The sequence below is a fragment of the Notolepis coatsorum genome (assembly GCF_963971535.1).
Source record: "Notolepis coatsorum genome assembly, chromosome: 10".
NCBI classification, from domain to species: Eukaryota; Metazoa; Chordata; class Actinopteri; order Aulopiformes; family Paralepididae; genus Notolepis; species Notolepis coatsorum.
This window is the reverse complement of record NC_140174.1, coordinates 99,859,001-99,882,528: the sequence shown is the minus strand read 5'-3', so window position 1 is coordinate 99,882,528 and position 23,528 is coordinate 99,859,001. Positions and strand designations below refer to the sequence as shown.

General features: G+C 46.0%; 1 protein-coding gene across 1 annotated transcript in view; it reads left to right on the top strand.

The window, feature by feature from the left end:
- Positions 1-23,289, top strand: part of thbs4a (thrombospondin 4a) — a 31,478-nt gene extending 8,189 nt beyond the window's left edge. Inside the window, exons 12-23 of the mRNA XM_084323418.1 lie at positions 3,512-3,619; positions 3,780-3,939; positions 5,307-5,425; positions 16,394-16,446; positions 17,494-17,578; positions 17,730-17,826; positions 18,733-18,911; positions 19,141-19,189; positions 19,882-20,078; positions 21,478-21,650; positions 22,194-22,333; positions 23,036-23,289. Of these exons, the coding sequence (XP_084179544.1) occupies positions 3,512-3,619; positions 3,780-3,939; positions 5,307-5,425; positions 16,394-16,446; positions 17,494-17,578; positions 17,730-17,826; positions 18,733-18,911; positions 19,141-19,189; positions 19,882-20,078; positions 21,478-21,650; positions 22,194-22,333; positions 23,036-23,085 (1,410 nt within the window). The 3' untranslated portion in view covers positions 23,086-23,289. The remainder of the gene's footprint in view (positions 1-3,511; positions 3,620-3,779; positions 3,940-5,306; positions 5,426-16,393; positions 16,447-17,493; positions 17,579-17,729; positions 17,827-18,732; positions 18,912-19,140; positions 19,190-19,881; positions 20,079-21,477; positions 21,651-22,193; positions 22,334-23,035) is intronic.
- Positions 23,290-23,528: the final 239 nt, after the last annotated feature.

Here is a 23,528-nt window from a genome sequence, read left to right as displayed (position 1 = left end):
ACCTCCTCACCTTCTCTACCTCCTCACCTCCTCACCTTCTCTACCTCCTCACCTTCTCTACGTCCTCACCTCCTCACCTTCTCTACCTCCTCACCTCCTCACCTTCTCTACCTCCTCACCTCCTCACCTTCTCTGCCTCCTCACCTCCTCACCTTCTCCACCTCCTCACCTTCTCTACCTCCTCACCTCCTCACCTTCTCCACCTCCTCACCTCCTCACCTTCTCCACCTCCTCACCTCCTCACCTTCTCCACCTCCTCACCTCCTCACCTTCTCCACCTCCTCACCTCCTCACCTCCTCACCTTCTCCACCTCCTCACCTTCTCTACCTCCTCACCTTCTCCACCTCCTCACCTTCTCTACCTCCTCACCTTCTCTACCTCCTCACCTCCTCACCTTCTCCACCTCCTCACCTTCTCTACCTCCTCACCTTCTCTACCTCCTCACCTTCTCTACCTCCTCACCTTCTCTACCTCCTCACCTTCTCCACCTCCTCACCTTCTCCACCTCCTCACCTTCTCTACCTCCTCACCTCCTCACCTTCTCACCTTCTCTACCTCCTCACCTTCTCCACCTCCTCACCTCCTCACCTTCTCACCTTCTCCACCTTCTCCACCTCCTCACCTTCTCCACCTCCTCACCTTCTCTACCTCCTCACCTTCTCTACCTCCTCACCTTCTCTACCTCCTCACCTCCTCACCTTCTCCACCTCCTCACCTTCTCTACCTCCTCACCTTCTCTACCTCCTCACCTTCTCTACCTCCTCACCTTCTCTACCTCCTCACCTTCTCTACCTCCTCACCTTCTCTACCTCCTCACCTTCTCCACCTCCTCACCTTCTCTACCTTCTCACCTCCTCACCTCCTCACCTTCTCTACCTCCTCACCTTCTCCACCTCCTCACCTCCTCACCTTCTCACCTTCTCCACCTCCTCACCTTCTCTACCTCCTCACCTTCTCCACCTCCTCACCTCCTCCACCTTCTCACCTTCTCCACCTTCTCCACCTCCTCACCTTCTCTATCTCCTCACCTTCTCTACCTCCTCACCTTCTCCACCTCCTCACCTTCTCTACCTCCTCACCTCCTCACCTTCTCACCTTCTCTACCTCCTCACCTTCTCTACCTCCTCACCTTCTCTACCTCCTCACCTCCTCACCTTCTCCACCTCCTCACCTCCTCACCTCCTCACCTTCTCACCTTCTCCACCTTCTCCACCTCCTCACCTTCTCTACCTCCTCACCTTCTCCACCTCCTCACCTTCTCTACCTCCTCACCTCCTCACCTTCTCACCTTCTCTACCTCCTCACCTTCTCTACCTCCTCACCTTCTCTACCTCCTCACCTTCTCTACCTCCTCACCTTCTCTACCTCCTCACCTTCTCTACCTCCTCACCTTCTCTACCTCCTCACCTCCTCACCTCCTCACCTCCTCACCTTCTCTACCTCCTCACCTCCTCACCTTCTCCACCTCCTCACCTTCTCCACCTCCTCACCTTCTCTACCTCCTCACCTTCTCCACCTCCTCACCTTCTCTACCTCCTCACCTTCTCCACCTCCTCACCTTCTCCACCTCCTCACCTCCTCACCTTCTCTACCTCCTCACCTTCTCCACCTTCTCTACCTCCTCACCTCCTCACCTTCTCCACCTCCTCACCTCCTCACCTTCTCTACCTCCTCACCTTCTCTACCTCCTCACCTCCTCACCTTCTCTACCTCCTCACCTTCTCTACCTCCTCACCTCCTCACCTTCTCCACCTCCTCACCTCCTCACCTTCTCTACCTCCTCACCTCCTCACCTTCTCTACCTCCTCACCTTCTCCACCTCCTCACCTCCTCACCTCCTCACCTTCTCTACCTCCTCACCTTCTCTACCTCCTCACCTTCTCCACCTCCTCACCTCCTCACCTCCTCACCTTCTCACCTTCTCACCTTCTCCACCTCCTCACCTTCTCTACCTCCTCACCTTCTCCACCTCCTCACCTCATCACCTCCTCACCTTCTCCACCTCCTCACCTTCTCCACCTCCTCACCTTCTCTACCTCCTCACCTCCTCACCTTCTCCACCTCCTCACCTTCTCACCTCCTCACCTTCTCTACCTCCTCACCTTCTCCACCTCCTCACCTTCTCCACCTCCTCACCTCCTCACCTTCTCTACCTCCTCACCTTCTCCACCTCCTCACCTTCTCTACCTCCTCACCTTCTCCACCTCTTCACCTTCTCTACCTCCTCACCTTCTCCACCTCCTCACCTTCTCTACCTCCTCACCTCCTCCACCTCCTCACCTTCTCTACCTCCTCACCTTCTCCACCTCTTCACCTCCTCACCTCCTCACCTTCTCTACCTCCTCACCTTCTCCACCTCCTCACCTCCTCACCTCCTCACCTCCTCACCTTCTCTACCTCCTCACCTTCTCTACCTCCTCACCTTCTCTACCTCCTCACCTTCTCTACCTCCTCACCTTCTCCACCTCTTCACCTTCTCTACCTCCTCACCTTCTCTACCTCCTCACCTTCTCTACCTCCTCACCTCCTCACCTTCTCCACCTCCTCACCTTCTCTACCTCCTCACCTTCTCTACCTCCTCACCTTCTCTACCTCCTCACCTCCTCACCTCCTCACCTTCTCCACCTCCTCACCTTCTCTACCTCCTCACCTCCTCACCTTCTCTACCTTCTCTACCTCCTCACCTTCTCTACCTTCTCTACCTCCTCACCTTCTCTACCTCCTCACCTCCTCACCTTCTCTACCTCCTCACCTTCTCTACCTCCTCACCTCCTCACCTCCTCACCTTCTCCACCTCCTCACCTTCTCTACCTCCTCACCTTCTCTACCTCCTCACCTTCTCCACCTCCTCACCTTCTCTACCTCTTCACCTCCTCACCTTCTCTACCTCGTCACCTCGTCAACTCGTCACCTCCTCACCTTCTCACCTCCTCACCTTCTCTACCTCCTCACTTCTCTACCTCCTCACCTTCTCTACCTCCTCACCTCCTCACCTTCTCTACCTCCTCACCTTCTCTACCTCCTCACTTCTCTACCTCCTCACCTTCTCTACCTCGTCACCTCGTCACCTTCTCACCTCCTCATCTTCTCTACCTCCTCACTTCTCTACCTCGTCACCTCCTCACCTTCTCACCTCCTCACCTTCTCTACCTCGTCACCTCCTCACCTTCTCACCTCCTCACCTTCTCTACCTCCTCACCTCTCTACCTCCTCACCTCCTCACCTTCTCTACCTCCTCACCTTCTCTACCTCCTCACCTCCTCACCTTCTCTACCTCCTCACCTCCTCACCTCCTCACCTTCTCTACCTCCTCACCTCCTCACCTTCTCTACCTCCTCACCTCCTCACCTCCTCACCTTCTCTACCTCCTCACCTCCTCACCTCCTCACCTTCTCTACCTCCTCACCTCCTCACCTTCTCTACCTCCTCACCTTCTCCGTCAATCAATCCAACTGGGCTACGAAATAAAGACTGTGCTTTGTCCTGTAAGATGCCATATCTTGTGTCCAGGACAACTGTGTGTTTGTGCCTAACTCTGGCCAAGAGGATGCAGATAGGGATGGCCTGGGCGACGCCTGTGACGACGATGCGGACAGCGACGGCATCATCAATATAGAGGTGTGTGTGACGTATTTGCTTGGGTGTAGCATGTAATGAACTGTATTCACCGTTGTTACTTCCGAGTTGCGTCGGACTCTCTCTCGGAATTACTGTGGTCAACTTTACTGTGGAAAGTCTCTCTAAACCAACCGTAACTCTCTCATGACCTCTGTCTCAGGATAACTGTTGGTTGGTTCCTAATGTGGACCAGAGAAACACTGATAAGGATCTCCATGGTGACGCCTGTGACAACTGCCTAGCAACCGACAACCCCACCCAGAGGGACACGGACGAGGACGGGCTGGGAGATGATTGTGATGATGACATGGATGGGGACGGTAAGTGAGTGAGTGTGTGTGTGTGTGCGTGTGCGTGTGCGTGTGCGTGTGTGTGTGTGCAGTGCACGCGTGCGTGTGTGTTCCAAACTAAGTACCTAACGTCACGGTGACCAAATGCATCCACATTTTTATAGGATTCTATCACATTTTCATAACAATAGCGAATATAACTTACCCTGCACCGTTTTCATTGAGGTTTCTTACAAATTAACAATGTTTTATTTGTGCTTTATATGCGGATAACATTCAAATCTTAAATTGTACCATTATGTTCCCGTTTAGACAACAAACATAATGCTAATGGTGCACTTTTGTTAAGATAATTGGGTGACCATTCTCGATCACTGTACTCAGGTCCCATTAATAGTTTAACGCTGTTCAGATCGTGTCAAAGAATAGACGCGTCCCAGTGACCTGTGACCTGTGCTAAAGGTCTTGGGAATTGTATTAATTTAGTAGTTTTCACATTTTCACCTTTTAATTTTAAACCAATGCTGCCATCTACTGACAACAGAAAGTGTTGTGTAAGTTATAGTATAATGTCAACTTGAGACCCGCACTTCCGTAAACACCGTCGCCCAAAACACATTCTAGAGATTCCCACTTTTTACCTAATAGTCTTTAGATGACTAAATATAGATGAATACTCATGAAATTTTATATATATATTCTAAAATAAGTATAATTTCACTTCATCTACCTGTCGACATGAAATTCCCAAACGCTGACGGTAAAAAATGCCTGGATGTTGCGCAAAATGGGGCGTGACCGAATTTGGTCCCAGACAATAAGAGTGACTGAGATTGGTCTACGTTCCGTTAGCTAAGTAGCTATTGTGCAGTATCATACTCAGCAAAAACCCTGTGTGTGTATGCGTGTGTTCTATTCTTGTGTGTCATATATATACAGTAAAAAATAGGGAAACAAGTCCAGGCACGCACTCCAGATTTTTCAAATGTATTGGCAGCCTGAAATCATGACATTTCGGTGTGAACACATACAGTATGTGTGTATGCATGTTTAGACTGTATGTGACACCCACCGCCCATTTACATGGGAATATCTCCAATCTCCTGATTGGTTGGTTATGTTGTCAATTCTAAAACTGGATCACTCAGCACTGGTTATATTTTTCTCGATTTTAAAGACATTCTTCCATGGTGAGCCTCTGGCAGGCGGTGAAGGCAACTGGAAACAATTTCACCGTGGTCTTAAACAAACACTGCCACCTGCTGATACGCTTGGCACTCAGACATCCCTGCCAGAAAAATAGGCTGGGTTTTGTCCTGCTTTTTCGTTTTACCACCAACCTCCTAGTATAGACTGCACAGAGAGTAAGACTCGAGTAAGTGTTTCGTACTCTGCAGGCTTGAAGAATATCCTTGACAACTGCCAGCGAGTGGTGAACCTAGACCAGAGAGACAGAGATAATGATGGGGTGGGAGATGCCTGCGACAGCTGCCCTGACATGGTCAACCCCAACCAGGTAACCACACCACTACCACCACCCCAACCAAGTAACCACACCACTACCACCACCCCAACCAAGTAACCACACCACTACCATCACCCCAACCAAGTAACCACACCACTACCACCACCCCAACCAAGTAACCACACCTCTACCACCACCCCAACCAAGTAACCACACCACTACCACCACCCCAACCAAGTAACCACACCTCTACCACCACCCCAACCAAGTAACCACACCACTACCACCACCCCAACCAGGTAACCACACCACTACCACCACCCCAACCAAGTAACCACACCTCTACCACCACCCCAACCAAGTAACCACACCACTACCACCACCCCAACCAAGTAACCACACCACTACCATCACCCCAACCAAGTAACCACACCACTACCACCACCCCAACCAGGTAACCACACCACTACCATCACCCCAACCAAGTAACCACACCACTACCACCACCCCAACCAAGTAACCACACCACTACCACCACCCCAACCAAGTAACCACACCACTACCACCACCCCAACCAAGTAACCACACCACTACCACCACCCAAACCAAGTAACCACACCACTACCATCACCCCAACCAAGTAACCACACCACTACCACCACCCCAACCAAGTAACCACACCACTACCATCACCCCAACCAAGTAACCACACCACTACCACCACCCCAACCAAGTAACCACACCACTACCATCACCCCAACCAAGTAACCACTACCACCACCCCAACCAAGTAACCACACCACTACCACCACCCCAACCAAGTAACCACACCTCTACCACCACCCCAACCAAGTAACCACACCACTACCACCACCCCAACCAAGTAACCACACCTCTACCATCACCTCAACCAAGTAACCACACCACTACCACCACCCCAACCAGGTAACCACACCACTACCACCACCCCAACCAAGTAACCACACCTCTACCATCACCCCAACCAAGTAACCACACCACTACCATCACCCCAACCAAGTAACCACACCACTACCACCACCCCAACCAAGTAACCACACCACTACCATCACCCCAACCAAGTAACCACACCACTACCACCACCCCAACCAAGTAACCACTACCACCACCCCAACCAAGTAACCACTACCACCACCCCAACCAGGTAACCACACCACTACCACCACCCCAACCAAGTAACCACTACCACCACCCCAACCAAGTAACCACACCTCTACCATCACCCCAACCAAGTAACCACACCACTACCACCACCCCAACCAAGTAACCACACCACTACCATCACCCCATCAAATGCTACTGGTTTTTAAAGTACTGAAAGAAACGGTCCCCAAGTACCTAGTAAATTATTTTAATAAAGTAGGAGATGTCCACAAACACACCACAAGAGGAAGCCCCACGGACCTGGTCCCGCCGAGAGTCAGGACATGCATGGGGAAAGATGAATTTTTTTACTCTGCTACTGTAATGTGGAATGCCCTGCCAACATTCATAAAACTCCTGAACTCCCCTCTCGGATTTAAATCCGCCCTAAAAACATGGCTCAGCAGCAACTCAAATTGGTCTTAACACTTTGATTGCCGGAAAACGCTTTTTCAAGTCATTCAGAGCCATGCTAAAGGTGCCGAGGACGCCGTAACTCGTCTTTGATATCAATATTTCAAAAATCTGTGATCGAAATCATATTTTCTTTCCGGAGCCCTGAGATGTGCTGGTGGGCTCCCACCAACTGTCTAACGGCTCGAGAGCGCCATCTGGTGGCCGATCGGCAGAGGGAGGGGCGCCCCAAACAGGAAGTGCTCATCCATATGAGCTCCGGGCACTCGCGTCCGGTAGCCGGACTCCATCTCAACACACTGGATGATCAATCGCTCGCCCTAACTCAATAAACAACGTTATTTGGACGTATATAGTATTATACAAGCTGGAAATGGTTCATCAGGATAAACATCCCATAATCGAAAACAGTCTACACCACGCTGATCGTCCAACGGCGCGAGGAAGATCCGGTAAGATTCAGCGTTATTTTTGAACGTGTTCCATATAAACTGTTATGATGAACATATGACCCACACTAGATGAATGATATAACGCTGCCCACGGAATTATAAACGATCCCCCGCCCATCCGGTCATCATCAGATCATACGTAGATCATTCTAGAAGTACGTCCAATTGAAATCGCCCCGATTGCCATCAAACTGTATTTCATCATCAATATAATGCATTTGGGGCTATAGATCACGTTCTGGAGAAAGCTGCAGAAAGAGATGAAAACATACTTATACATTAGACCATACTTTACTATGAATATGTGAATGAAAAAGTTTAACGTTGCTACACAATGAACAATACATATAGGACTTTGAATGGGCCCTAATAATGGCAATGTAGCAATAGAATTTAAAAAGTTATAGCCATGCAAAGAAGGGGTACTTCTCCATAGAAGTGTCACCCCACTTCTTAGGGACCTGCACTGGCTCCCCATTGCTGCACGAATCCGCTTCAAGGCCCTCGACCTAGCATACCGTGCGGCAAAGGGAACCGCTCCCGCCTACCTCCGGTCAATGGTCTCTAACTACACACCCTCAAGACCCCTACGCTCTGCATCTTCTGGCCGCCTCAGACCTACTCCTATCCAAGCTCCGGGAGGGTCATCAAAGAGAAGTCGCCTATTCTCAGTCATTGCCCCACAATGGTGGAATGAACTACCCACCCCAGTTAGGACAGCCGAATCACGTCCAATCTTTCGCCGTCGACTAAAGACGCACTTCTTCAACCATTATCTGAAAAAAAAAAAATAAAAAACTATAAAAAAAAAAAAATATCTAACCCTAACTAACCGTACTGTCATGCACTTGTCCTAATAAACTAACCTACACTGTAGCACTCAACACTTTGATGAACATTGTTGCTCAGCTGATAGAGTTGTGCCCTTCCTGATGGCTTGTCGTACAGAACTTGTAAGTTGCTTTGGATAAAAGCGTCAGCTAAATGACTAAATGTAAATGTAAATGTAATAGACAAATAGAGCTGGCAATCTATGGTATATCATGAATTTAACCCATGGCAATCAAAGTGTTAACATGTTTTTTTATCTCTTTTATCATAACTTGGCTTTTATTTCTCTTTATCATGAGTTGCTTTTAAGGGTTTGTGGATTTTCTTTTAACATTAGTTGACTGTATGAGTTGTCAGGTTAGGTGTTTTTATACAAATTTTTAGGATGTGTCCTGTCTAGTGTACATGTCCATTTGTGTTTTTGTGCCTTTTATATTCCATGTATGGACCACAATGGAAACAAGCCTTGGCTTTATTGTGTTTTATCCATTTTTGACCAGCGTGTTGACACTGTTATTGTTTGTCTTTTAAATGTTTGTCCTATGAGTGTGTCAAAATAAAGTATTCAATCAATCAATCAATCAATCAATCAATCAATCAATCAATCAATCAATCAATCAATCAATCAATCAATCAACCCCAACCAAGTAACCACACCACTACCACCACCCCAACCAAGTAACCACACCACTACCATCACCCCAACCAAGTAACCACACCACTACCATCACCCCAACCAGGTAGGGAAGTTAGTGGTTGCTACGCGTTGATATGGACGCCAGCTGATATCTCTGGAGCATCAATTGTATCATTTTGCATTGAGAACTTGTCAAATATTTTTTATTATTACTTACATGAAACAAGACAACACATTAATCACAATCACAATACACAGAACTTCACAGGAAAATAACAAAAACAATAATAATACAGAATATAACAATTTATAAATTATAAAGACAAAAAGAAAAGAAAACAGAGTTCAACCTTTTTAAATTTTAAATTCAAAATTCCAGGGGTACTATCTAATAGATGACCAAATAGCGAAGAACTAGCTAAATAGCTGCCCCCCAATAAAATCCCTAGTTAAATTCAAGACATCACAAAAGACAAGACAGACAAGACATTTCCTCCTCCCCCTCCCACGAGACCGCCGGACTCCCCCGAACAAGCACCCCAACCCCGCTCAGCCGCACACGGCGGTCCTGACCTTCTCAGCTGCTGCGAACCATAGGTCAATCCCAGCCTGCCCCACCCCAATCACCCGCGCCGTGGATATCTCAAGATAAATCACATCCAACAGTGTTAGGGACCAGTTAATCACTGTGAGCTTCTCAGGCTCCTTCCATCTCATTGCTATTAACTTCTTTGCCGCTGTGACGCCCGCTAGGACAACCCTTTTCAGTTGTACGGACGCGGGTAGTGTTGTTATATCGTTTAGGAGTAGCATAACAGCTGTGAATGGGATAGTTAAGCCACACAGATCTGAAAGTTTGTCCGCTGTTGACCTCCAGAAGCGGGCCACTGGTGGGCAATCCCAATACATATGCATATAAGTGCCAGTTTTTTGCCACCTTTTGAGAGCACAAAGTGCACCGAGAGTCGGTTATCAGTCCCATAGCAAATAGCTTCCTAGGTGTAAGATAGGTCCTATGAATATAATTAAAATTAATTTGCTGGTGATTGGGGTTGCGGGAAGACAATGCCACATTTGCCCAAACATCATCCCAGTCAAACTCGGGGTCCAACTCCGGGATATCCACACGCCAGATTGTATCCAATGATAAATTTTTATACGTGGACTGAATTAAGAGCGTATAAAAGTCTGAGACAAACCCTCTGGAGGTCGTCCTGTCCACTATGAGCCTGAGGAAGGGGTGTGGTTGCAAAGCTTGAGCCCACGGCACGCCATGCGCCCTCAGCGCCGACCTTAGTTGAAGGTAAAGAAAGAAGGACTCGCCGGGAAGATCATAAAATTCTCTAAGTCCTGAAACGCACGGAGGCCGTTCTTATCATAAATATCCTCCAGAGTATGAACCCCCCTCCTTTGCCATTGAGGAATATTAACCGGCTTGTGCCCAACAAGTAATTGCTGGTTATTAAAAATTGGAGAGTCCAGGTGCCATGGGCATTTAACCCCACACGACTTCTGTACATTACGCCACGTCTGGATCACGTGAGTTATGATCGGTCCATATCTCAGTCGGCATTTCGAAATAGGGACAGTGGAGTACACCACATCCTGCAATCTTAGCGGTGAGACCGCCGCCGCTTCTAAGGAGCGCCAAGATACAGCATCTACAGGGTCTAGCCAGCACATCAGAGGTCTCAGTGAAAAGGACCAGAAATAAAGCTTAAAATCAGGGATTGCGAGGCCCCCATCTTGTTTCCTACATTGAGTAGTAGCTCTTTTGATTCTCGGGCGTTTGTTATTCCAGATAAACTTAGATACCATCGATTGTACCTTGCGCCAGTGGTCTATTGGAGGGGGCAGGGGGAGCATTGAGCTAACAAAATGTATCCTAGGCAGGACGTTCATTTTGATTATGGAAGCTCGGGCTTGTAAGGAGTTAGGAAGGGACGACCATCTGTCTAGATCCTGGCGTATTTTATCATAAGTACCCGTGAAGTTGTACTTAGTAGTTTGACTCAGCGTGGGGAATATCTCTATGCCTAAGTATTTAAAATGTTCCACTATGGGGATATCAGCTGGTAGTCGCACCGCCTTGGCCAGCTCATTAAGAGGTAGGCAGGCTGATTTGTTCCAGTTAATCTTAAAGCCTGACAATTTACCAAAGTCGTCGATTATTCCCAATAATTTTGTGGCCGACCGGGAAGGGTCATCCATAAAAATCAGTAGGTCATCCGCATAGAGAGCAATTTTGTGTGGTGTATTATTGATCATTATGGGGACGATGTCCTCCGATTGCCTAATAAATTGGGCCAATGGTTCGAGGGAAAGCGCGAATAGTCCTGGGCTCAGAGGACAACCCTGTCTAGAAGATCTGGAGACTGGGAAAAGTGTGGAACAGTTTTTGCCTGTCAGTATCATTGCAGACGGCGAGGCATACAGGACTTTAATCATATGAATAAAATTCTTTCCAAGACCCATGACCTCAAGTACCTTCCACAGGTATGACCATTCTAGTCTGTCAAACGCCTTCATGGCATCCAAAGACAGAACTGTGGACGGAGCTGTATTGTCTTTACTGTTATCGCCTACATGCAACAGCCTCCTAAGATTATCTGCAGCCAGGCGCCCCGGGATAAAACCAGTTTGATCGCAGTGTACCAATACCGTCATAAATCTCTGCAGGCGGCGGGCCAGCACCTTGGCAAACACTTTTAAATCGGCCCCGAGAAGACTCAAGGGCCTATAGCTACCACAATCATTGGGATCTTTGTCCTTCTTGAGAAGTAAAGAAATCAACGCCATGTTGACATCTCTTAAGAACTCCCCTTGTTCAATAGCGTAATTGATCATATCGAGCATCAATGGACCCAGTTGGTCCCAGAAATCTAAATACACCTCGGGTGGAATACCATCCCAGCCTGGTGCCTTACCCCTCTGCATTTCCGCAATCGTCTCCCTTAGTTCCATAAGAGTGATCGGTTTTCCCAGTTCCTTAGCCTCTTCCTCAGAAATGTGGGGTATCTCAAGCCCGCCAATGAACGATTCAAATTTAGAGTCGTCGAGATTAACCTCTGAGCTATATAACTGTGAGTAAAACTCTTTAAAAGTGTCGTTGATCTTTTTCGAATCAGTAGTGACTGTACCCTGTCGCGTCTTGATCGAGGGGATATCCGAGAAATGATCATTCGAGCGTATTTTCATTGCCAATAGATGGCTAGGCCTGGAGCCGTGAAAGTAGTAATTTTGCCTTGTCCTATGTATCAAGAACTCAGACTGTTGTTTAAGTATGGAGTTTATTTCTTTCTTGACTATCTTACGTTGTGTGTTTAGTCGTTCACTATAGTTCGTTTGCAAAGATGCGTATAGGTCCGCATATAATGTTTCCAGTCCTTCTAGTTTTTTTGACCGGGATTTACGCAAATTGGAGGCGAAAAGTGTGACATGACCCCTGATAAATCCTTTCAATGCGTTCCATAGGACCCTGGGGTCATCGACCGTGCCAACATTGATCTGCAAGAATTCAGCTAGTTTACTCCTGAACTCAGAACAGAAATCATCGTTCTTTAATAAGGTTGAGTTAAAACGCCACCTGGGAGCTCTCGTGGAGAGCCTGCTAAAGGTTGCCACAAGGAAAATCCCCTTGTGGTCCGAGAGAGCCAGGGGAACCAATGAGACGTCGAAACTATCAAACATATTAGGGGACGCGAATGCATAGTCTATTCGAGAGAAGGTTTTGTGTCTGGCTGACTGGTGAGAGTAATCCTTGAGGGTGGGATTGGATAAGCGCCATAGGTCTGCGAGCCCTGTGTCCTGGGCCCACATCCTGAGGGCCTTAGAGGACCGTTTTTGGTCGCTTGTTTCAGAGGACCCGGACCTATCCATCTCCGCATCCCAGCACCCATTAAAATCGCCACCCACAATGAGAGCGTATCCAGTAAGTTCCAACATATTCTTCGTGATTGTATTATAGAACGCTGAATCAAATGTGTTAGGGGCATACAATGCTATTATTGCCATCTTCCTATGAGAGAACTCAAGTTTTGCTATAGTAATCCTTCCCTCCGTGTCCGACCACACATCCAGGACTTTGATATCAAGGTTACGTCTTGTAACTATGACGACTCCTTTCGTCTTATCATCGGCTGAGGATGAGGAGATAACGTGATATTGTCGATTTGCTAGCCTTGACACATCACCCACCAATAAATGCGTCTCACTAAGGAGAGCAATGTCAATATTTCTTCTCTTCAATAACCAAAGGACACTGGCACGCTTGTGTGGGGTGTTAAGACCCCCTGCGTTCCAAATTAAAATATTCAATTTAGCCATGGTTGAGTTTGTCTAAATGCGTAGAGAACATACCAGTGCAGCCAGGCTGAGTACAGAGGCGCTGATCCAGGCGGGCCCAGATGGTCAATCCCAGGAGTTCAGAGGAGGAACAATTACACACATATAAGACAACAGTACATAAAACACAGAAAAATACCACCCCAGTTACAACCCCCCCTCCTTCTACTCTAAACCCTAACCCACCCGTCCTATTATTAACCCTCCTATACCCACTCTCCAATCCCCTCCCTATGCCCCATCCACTAAGGATGGTCATCTTCCTATCATTTCCCACTGGAGTCATGGATCCAATAAGACGCTCTCCACTCCGACCCCCCTCTAGATAAACCCCTGATTAAACCCCCACTAGACCAATAAACACAAATACAAATTAAAATTAAATTCAATAAAGATATCGGTCGAAAACCACCGTGAGCCTTGGCCCTAACATGAGACAACTATAATGGAAAAAATAGCCATTATTATTAGGGATGTCCGATATTATCGGCCGACCGATATTATCGGCCGATATCGGCAGTAAAATGTGATATCGGAAAATATCGGTATCGGTTTAAAAAAAAAAAAAAACAATAACAATATTTGTTATATATCTAGTGAAATGATTAGTTACCTGAAATTATTCCGTTTTTTGGGGTGGGAAACCCTGCATATATCGGTATCGGTTGATATCGGTTGATATCGGTATCGGAAATTAAGAGTTGGACAATATCGGAATATCGGTATCGGTAAAAAAGCCAATATCGAGCATCCCTAATTATTATATAATAACTCAACATCAACCCTGTAACCATCTACTTCCGAGTCTGCGTATTAATGTCGCAATGTTATAGCATAAATGGATAAAGGAAAATTCAAAACAAAATTAAATTCAGTCTAAGGCAGGATCGGATCACAGTTAAATTGCGCAAACAGATGTCATTTAAACAGCGACAATAAGAAGAAAGGGAAAAAAGGGTTATGGTCAAAGTGCACGCATGTAACAGCCCCTCTGATCAGGCACAACGGCTGGAATGACATAACCTATGTAAGAATAGAATTAAACACCTTCATTAACCCGGGGATAGTAATAAGCTATACCTGACACAACCTGTTATCATATATTGTATATATATATTCAACCGACCTTCTACTACTGGAGCCCAAAGCTCAAAACAGCCTGGATATAAAAATAAAAGCATACAAGAAGTTAGTTAAGGACCCGATCACCGTTGAATTGTGCAAACCGATGTCACTTAAACAGCAACAACAACCAAAATACGTAAACATTAACGGGTCTCGAATGTCTCGGCGCGGGCGATAGACACAGCCTGCTAGCTAGCCCGAGGCTAGCGCGTAAGCTAGTGATGAATCCGGCTAGCACGCTAGAATCTGTTTTGTACATTGTTCAGCTAGCTCACTAGCTTTCATAGAGGCGACACACACGTACGACCATGAGGTCAGCATTAGCAAGTAACAGACGTCATTGGGATGCCCCGCTAGTTTGGATGGGCAGTGGACAGTTAGCATGTCTGGGCATGACAACAAGCATTTGTGAGTAGTCCGCCCCATCAATGTATTCAGGCCCACATCGCCAAGTCACTCACCCGACATAGATATCAAGCTACAGTCTCGGCTATCCCCCCGAGATATTCCTTCGATTTAGCCAACGACCAAAATGAACGCAGATCATCGTCCTTACCCAGCACAGATAATTTTGCGGGAGCGAATAGCGTAGGCCTCAGGCCTAGTTTCCATAGCCTGGACATGACCACTTTGTATTGAACCTCCGGCGTAAAGTCTTCGAAAATGGCCACTTTGTGATCGCCAAGACTTAATTTACCCCTTCTGGCACGGGCCGACCGCATGATGAGCTCCCTCTGCTGAAGCCTGTTCAGCTTGACAATGATGGGCCTCTGCTCTTTGTTCACTCCAGGACTGGTCTTGCCCGCTCTGTAGGCCGATTCACATACGGGAGGGCTGGGGAGGACATCTTTCCCCAGTATTTCCTGCAGCAATTCCGGCATGGTCTCCGAGAGATGGCCTCCCTCGTTGCCCTCCGGTACACCAACAATCCTGATGTTGTAGCGTCTCTCCCGGGACTGCATTTCCACAATTACCGACTGTAGTTTGGCAACTTCAGCCTGCCTAGCCAGCAGGGAGGTCTCCAGACCCGCCATCCTCTCGCCTTGTAGTGAGACCTCTGTCGTTAGCGTGGCTAGTTCGTTAGCATTAGCCGAGGAGACAACGTGCAGCGACTCCATCTTGTCTTTCAGCGGGTCGACCACCAACCTAATTTCCTCTGACATCTCTCGATGAAGGTTATCAAAAAATTCCGCCTGCACTTTTCTTTGTGTTTCAGCGAAGCGTGTCTCAAAGTCTGCATGGAGTTTGGTCATGACCGAGAGTACAGCTTCGCTTATCTCACTGATACCGGGCGACGGCGAGGTTAGGCCCGGTGGCAGTTTGCCGGCTGGGGTGCTCATGGATCTGGTCTCCACCACCGACATCGCAGAAAGTTGAAAAAAGTCGACGACAGTAGTTGAAACTCGACGACTCAACAAGCAGACAAATAACAAATAAAAATAAAATAAAGACTAATGGGGAGAAAAGTATATTTCGCACGATAGAAGGGAGCTCACGTGAAACACGTCTACTCCATGATCGCCTAGCTCCGCCCTCTTTTGCATTGAGAACTTGTTTAACCCTTTCACTACCACACTAGTGCACTGGTTAACCTTCTGTAGTGTGGTAGTGAAAGGTTAACCTTCTGTGGTGTGGTAGTGAAAGGTTAACCTTCTGTAGTGTGGTAGTGAAAGGTTAACCTTCTGTGGTGTGGTAGTGAAAGGTTAACCTTCTGTAGTGTGGTAGTAAAAGGTTAACCTTCTGTAGTGTGGTAGTAAAAGGTTAACCTTCTGTAGTGTGGTAGTGAAAGGTTAACATTATCTCGTGTGGTAGTGAAAGGGTTAACCCTTTGTAGTGTGGCAGTGAAAGGGTTAACCTGCAAAATGGGCCAAAATGGAGGGAGGGGTGGAGGAAAGTAGGGGTTGAGGTTTCTCTCATTATAGTCTGGAGCATTGAACACAAAACACACAGCCAATGTGAGTCAGCTTCCCAAGCCCTGTGCTGAATAATAACCAGAATGATTGTAACCCAGTGTGTCTCTTTCTCCTCCTGCAGTGGGACTCAGACGACGACCTTGTAGGAGATACATGTGATGACAACATAGACAGGTACAGTACAGACACTTGTCTCCATTAGCTATGTTCAGCCTGGCCGGGGCTAGCCATGGTCTAGCATGGTACGGTACGGTTGGGTTTGTGTCTCCATTAGCTATGTTCAGCCTGGCCGGGGCTAGTCATGGTCTAGCATGGTACAGTACGGTACGGTTTGTGTCTCCATTAGCTATGTTCAGCCTGGCCGGGGCTAGCCATGGTCTAGCATGGTACGGTACGGTACGGTTTGTGTCTCCATTAGCTATGTTCAGCCTGGCCGGGGCTAGTCATGGTCTAGCATGGTACGGTACGGTTGGGTTTGTGTCTCCATTAGCTATGTTCAGCCTGGCCGGGGCTAGCCATGGTCTAGCATGGTACGGTACGGTACGGTTTGTGTCTCCATTAGCTATGTTCAGCCTGGCCGGGGCTAGTCATGGTCTAGCATGGTACGGTACGGTACGGTTTGTGTCTCCATTAGCTATGTTCAGCCTGGCCGGGGCTAGTCATGGTCTAGCATGGTACGGTACGGTTGGGTTTGTGTCTCCATTAGCTATGTTCAGCCTGGCCGGGGCTAGCCATGGTCTAGCAAGGTACAGTACGGTTGGGTTTGTGTCTCCATTGCGTTTCTTGTAAACTCTCCAGTTGCTAGGCGATCTTTCAAAGTTCACACCACCAACTGTGCTACACAAAGCTAAACCATGATGATACAACAGTCCCAGCCAGGTTTGGCCAGGTTGTAAAGACAACGTGTGCCAGACAGGCCACAGCAGGCTAAAACCTGGATAGTGGAGACAACAGTGGAACCAGATTTGCAGTGTTAAACAGAAATTATGTTCTGTTAAGTCTACTTCCTCTCTCTCTCTCTCTCTCTCTCTCTCTCTCTCTCTCTCTCTCTCTCTCTCTCTCTCTCTCTCTCTCTCTCTCTCTCTCTCCTCTCCTCTCCCTCTCCCTCTCCCTCTCCCTCTCCTCTCTCTCTCTCTCTCTCTCTCTCTCTCTCTCTCTCTCTCTCTCTCTCTCTCTCTCTCTCTCTCTCTCTCTCTCTCTCTCTCTCTCTCTCTCTCTCAGTGATGGGGACGGCCACCAGAACACAAAGGACAACTGTCCCATGGTCATCAACTCGTCTCAGTTGGACACTGACAAGGACGGACAGGTTGTTCACTTTTCTTAAGACGTCACTTTAACTCTTTAACTCATAGTCATTTCCTTCTGATTCTACAGACTTTTTCTCTAGTGAACGGCGCTGAGCTCTGCAGTGCTGTATGTACCTGATTTGACATATTCCTTTCTTCTCATCTTGGCAGGGAGATGAATGTGACGATGATGACGACAACGACGGCATCCTGGACGGCGCTGATAACTGCAGAATAGTGGTCAATACAGACCAGGAGGATGAAGACAGTTAGTAGCGTTTCTTCAGTGTGTGTGTGTGTGTGTGTGTGTGTAACTATGTTTTAACCCTGTAGCACTTTGGGATCCTAGAGAACGAAAAGTGCACTACATTACAATTTATTATTATTATTATTATTATTATTATTATTATTATTATTATTATTATTATTATTATTATTATTATTATTATTATTATTATTATTATTATTATTATTATTATTATTATTATTATTATTATTATTATTATTATTATTATTATTATTATATTATTATTATTATTATTATTATTATTATTATTATTATTATTATTATTATTATTATTATTATTATTATTATTATTATTATTATTATTATTACTATTATTATATTATTATTATTATTATTATTATTATTATTATTATTATTATTGTGTGTGTGTGTATGCATGCTTGAGAGAGAGAGAGAGAGAGAGGGAAGAGAGAGAGAGAGAGAGAGAGAGAGAGAGAGAGAGAGAGAGAGAGAGAGAGAGAGAGAGAGAGAGAGAGAGAGAGAGAGAGAGAGAGACTTAACAGAACATAATTTCTCCCTGCCAAGATGAGAAGAAAGGAATATGTCAAATCAGGTACATACAGCACTGCAGAGCTCAGCGCCGTTCACAGAGAAAAAGTCTGTAGAATCAGAAGGAAATTACTATGAGTTAAAAGTGACGTCTTAAGAAAAGTGAACAACCTGTCCGTCCTTGTCAGCGTCCAACTGAGACGAGTTGATGACCATGGGACAGTTGTCCTTTGTGTTCTGGTGGCCGTCCCCATCACTGAGAGAGAGAGAGAGAGAGAGAGAGAGAGAGAGAGAGAGAGAGAGAGAGAGAGAGGAGAGAGAGAGAGGAAGAGAGAGGAGAGAGAGACCATGTCTGACCACTGTGTGATTGTGTAACAGATGACGGTGTTGGAGACGCCTGCGCTGGTGACTTTGATGACGACAAGGTGATTGACAGGATAGACACGTGCCCGGAGAACGCTGAGGTCACCCTGACTGACTTCAGAGCCTATCAGACGGTGGTACTGGACCCGGAGGGCGACGCCCAGATCGACCCCAACTGGGTGGTCCTAAATCAGGTGACCGGCGATGATGTACTTCGGCTGTTGCTTTGTCGAGAGACAGCGATGATTCTGTAGGGATTTCCTCATAGCATGGCAATCACAGTGGTGGCCTTTTACATTGTTTATGTTTTGTGTTTTGTATTTGACCATATTCACACGTCGACCATTTTGCTCTCACGTCATGCTCGGGTTGGGATTCCTTTCCAGTGGTGTTCTTAACTCTTAACTCTCACTCTCTCCTCAGGGCATGGAGATAGTGCAGACCATGAACTCTGACCCTGGCCTGGCTGTAGGTAAAAGAGCATTTCTCTTTAAAAAGATAATCTCTCAGATATTCCTTCCTCTGTGCTCAGAATTCTCTGCTTCCATTATGTTGTAATAGCAGGCTAATTGCTAAGACATCAGGGAGATCACACTCCTGGATTGGAGAGGTGCTGGCCTTCAACGTGTCTACCTTCAGGCTATACAGACTAATTCCAACATGTCTACCTTCAGACTACACAGACTAATTCCAACATGTCTACCTTCAGGCTATACAGACTAATTCCAACATGTCTACCTTCAGACTACACAGACTAATTCCAACATGTCTACCTTCAGGCTATACAGACTAATTCCAACATGTCTACCTTCAGGCTATACAGACTAATTCCAACATGTCTACATTCAGACTACACAGACTAATTCCAACATGTCTACCTTCAGACTACACAGACTAATTCCAACATGTCTACCTTCAGACTACACAGACTAATTCCAACATGTCTACCTTCAGACTACACAGACTAATTCCAACATGTCTACCTTCAGACTACACAGACTAATTCCAACATGTCTACCTTCAGACTACACAGACTAATTCCAACATGTCTACCTTCAGGCTATACAGACTAATTCCAACATGTCTACCTTCAGGCTACACAGACTAATTCCAACATGTCTACCTTCAGACTACACAGACTAATTCCAACATGTCTACCTCCAGGCTATACAGCGTTCAGCGGCGTGGACTTCGAGGGGACGTTTCATGTGAACACAGCGACCGATGATGACTATGTTGGCTTCATCTTCGGCTATCAGGACTCGTCCTCCTTCTACGTGGTGATGTGGAAACAGACTGAACAGACCTACTGGCAGGCCGTGCCCTTCAGAGCCGTGGCCGAGCCTGGCATACAACTCAAGGTGTGTTTACGTGTATATGGTTTAGGCCTGTCTCCGACTAAGGATTTGTATAGGCGACTTTGATTAGCCAAAATTTTTCGATAGTCGACTGGCAGTCGAATTCTTTTATTTTTTTTGCATTCGACTGAGAGATTGGCAGTCGACTCTTTTCGATCGATTAGTCGACTATTTGACTAGTCGAGGTCAGCCCTAATATGGTTGTTTGTTTGTTTGTATGTATGTATGTGTCATATAGCCTACATGCGAATATGTGTGTGTATTCTTATTTAGACGGTTTGACGACTGCTGCGTTGTATGTGTGACTTTATAATATAGTAGTTCTATTTTTATTAGTGCTGTCAGGCGATTAAAAAAATTTATCTAATTAATTACAGGATTTGTAATTAATTAATCTAATTAATCGCATTTTTAGGCCTGATATTTTATATTCTATAATCATATTTCAAATTGCATGTGTCCGGATGGCAGAATTCAGTACTGTATCTACAAAACCTTCTGTTTAATCATCTTCCCTTTATTCGTTTGCTTAGATTTTTCAGGTCTGGTCAATTTTAGCATGGTGTTATTCACAGTAAAAAAAAACAAAAAAAAAAAAACATATATTATATATATATATATATATATATATATATATATATATATTATATATATATATATATATATATAATTGATATTCTCCTTTGGTTCATTACAATTTACTCAATGTATTTTTTTTTGTTATTCACAGTCAAAAAAATTAATAAAAAATACATATAATATAATATGTATGTATATATATGTATATATATATATATATATAATTGATATTCTCCTTTGGTTCATTACAATTTACTCAAGCCTAGTAACAGACACAGTATTTCTGACACTGGGAATACATTCCCTGAGATCCATAGATGTCCCTAGAATCAGATACCAAGAACATGCAAATGGACCATTTAAAAAAAAGTTTTTAAATTTTTATTCTACGTTCTTATGGAATTAATGAGATTAAAAAATAAAATAAAAAATATATAAACTTTTTTTATACATTTTAGTTACTTTTCATAACGTGATAATTTGCTGTGTAATTAATTTATCTAATTAATGCGATAAACTGACAGCCCTAATTTTTATATAACAGTATTTCATTATTAAACCATGATTGAAAATGTCTTTATTATTCCATATGAAGTTCTTGGGAAAGTGTAACAGTTGTTCGTAAGCTAATAACCAACTTAAAATATAAAGGCTAGTATCCTTGTTTTTCAAGTAAATATTGATGTTTTATTCTACGGCACAATTCAACTCTCTTATCATCATCTAGAATCTGAAATTCTTCACGTCCTCCTCTTCTCTCTCCGTCTCCCGCACCCTCCACTCTCTCTTCACCTCCTCCCCCCTGCGGTCTCCCCCCTCCCAGGCGGTGAAGTCCAAGACGGGTCCAGGCGAGTACCTGAGGAACTCCCTGTGGCACACAGGAGACACCGGGGACCAAGTGCGTCTGCTGTGGAAGGACCCCAGGAACGTTGGCTGGAAGGACAAGGTCTCCTACCGCTGGTACCTCCAGCACAGACCGCAGGTTGGATACATCAGGTAGGTACACACACACACACACACACACACACACACACACACACACACACACACACACACACACACACACACACACACACACACACACACACACACACACACACACACACACACACACACACACACACACACACACAAGCACACACACAAGCATATACGCACACACACATACATACATTAACACACTCAAGCAAACACATTTGCACCAATGTACTGTAGCTATATACATATATACACACACACACATACACACACAGACACACAAGCACACACACAAGGATATACGCAGACACACACACACATTAACACACTCAAGCAAACAACATTTGCACCAATGTACTGTATATACATACACACAGGCACACATATACACACACACAAGCAAACATATTTGCACCAATTTACTGTATATACATGTACACTACACACACACACACACACACACACACACACACACACACACACGCACACACAAACACACACTAACATACGTCGACAAACTCTTCTGTGTGTGTGTGTGTGTGTTGTGTGTGTGTGGACCAGGGCTCGGTTCTACGAAGGGTCTACCCTGGTGGCTGACTCTGGCGTGAGGATCGACACCTCCATGAGAGGAGGCCGCCTGGGCGTGTTCTGCTTCTCACAGGAAAACATCATCTGGTCCAATCTCAAGTACCGATGCAACGGTGAGTGACAGGCGCCGGCAGCCCATAGGAAACGTAGCCCCTGACTGCTATCTATTTTAAATCCCCCCCCCCCCCCCCCCCCCCACTTTTTCTCCCATCCCAATTTCGCCTCGCCAATCCTCCCTTCAATTCTCCCCTCCCCTGTCTCGAACGTTGCTAGACCGTGCCTCCCGCTGGTCGGCTGCAATGTGGACGAAGCCTTGCATCACGAGGAGGCAGCCGTCGCATCTTTTCACCTGCACAGCGCGATCTCTCAGCGGCGAGGAGTAACGCGTGGGAGGCTCACGCTGCCCCCGTTACTTCCTGATTCTGCTGTACAGGCGCACCAACTGACCTGTAGGAGTCGGTGTCCACAACGTCCGATCCCCACCCACCAGCTTTCCCACCCCTAACACTGCCAATTGTGTTAGTATGAACGACCAGCCAAACTGGTAGCAACGCCGAGAGCTGCGTTAACTGGTAGCACTCCTGCGTTAGTGGCGAGCGCCTTTCCCACTGCGCCACTTAGCCGCACAACTGCTATCTATTTTATAGGTCACAAATAATATGACAATGTGCATCATCCTCTCCTGATTGATTGATTTGGGTAACGTCTCAGAGTATGTTCCTCTCTCTCTCTCTCTCTCTCTCTCTCTCTCTCTCTCTCTCTCTCTCTCTCTCTCTCTCTCTCTCTCTCTCTCTCTCTTTCTCTCTCTCTCACAGACACTATTCCTGCAGACTATCAGGAATTCAGTGCCCAGAACACTGACTGAACCCGTCTCAGGGAGGAGGAGAAAGACAACAGCAGGAGGGCAGCGGGAGAATGATGGAGGGAGGAGAAGAAAGAACATTGAAAGAAAGCTGATGGAGAAACGAGAGAGAAAGGAGATAGGAGAGCGGAGATAGGCTCAACAAGGACAATTGTTAGAATACAACCAAATATTAATGTAATATTAATGTAAAACACCATTTGCTAAAAGCACTTCTTTCAATTGTTTCATTTTCAGAATAAAGGGATGAACCAAGGTGGTGTGTCTTTTTCCTTAGAAAATGCATTAGAATTGTATAGACTTTGACATTGTACTATTAGTTATGACAACCTCTGATAATTATTTTACATAATATATCCCATGATCATTTTGAAAGAACTGTTAATTATTTAAATGATTTTGCCAATACTGTAAATCAGAGATGGTGAACTTTGAAAACACCCGGC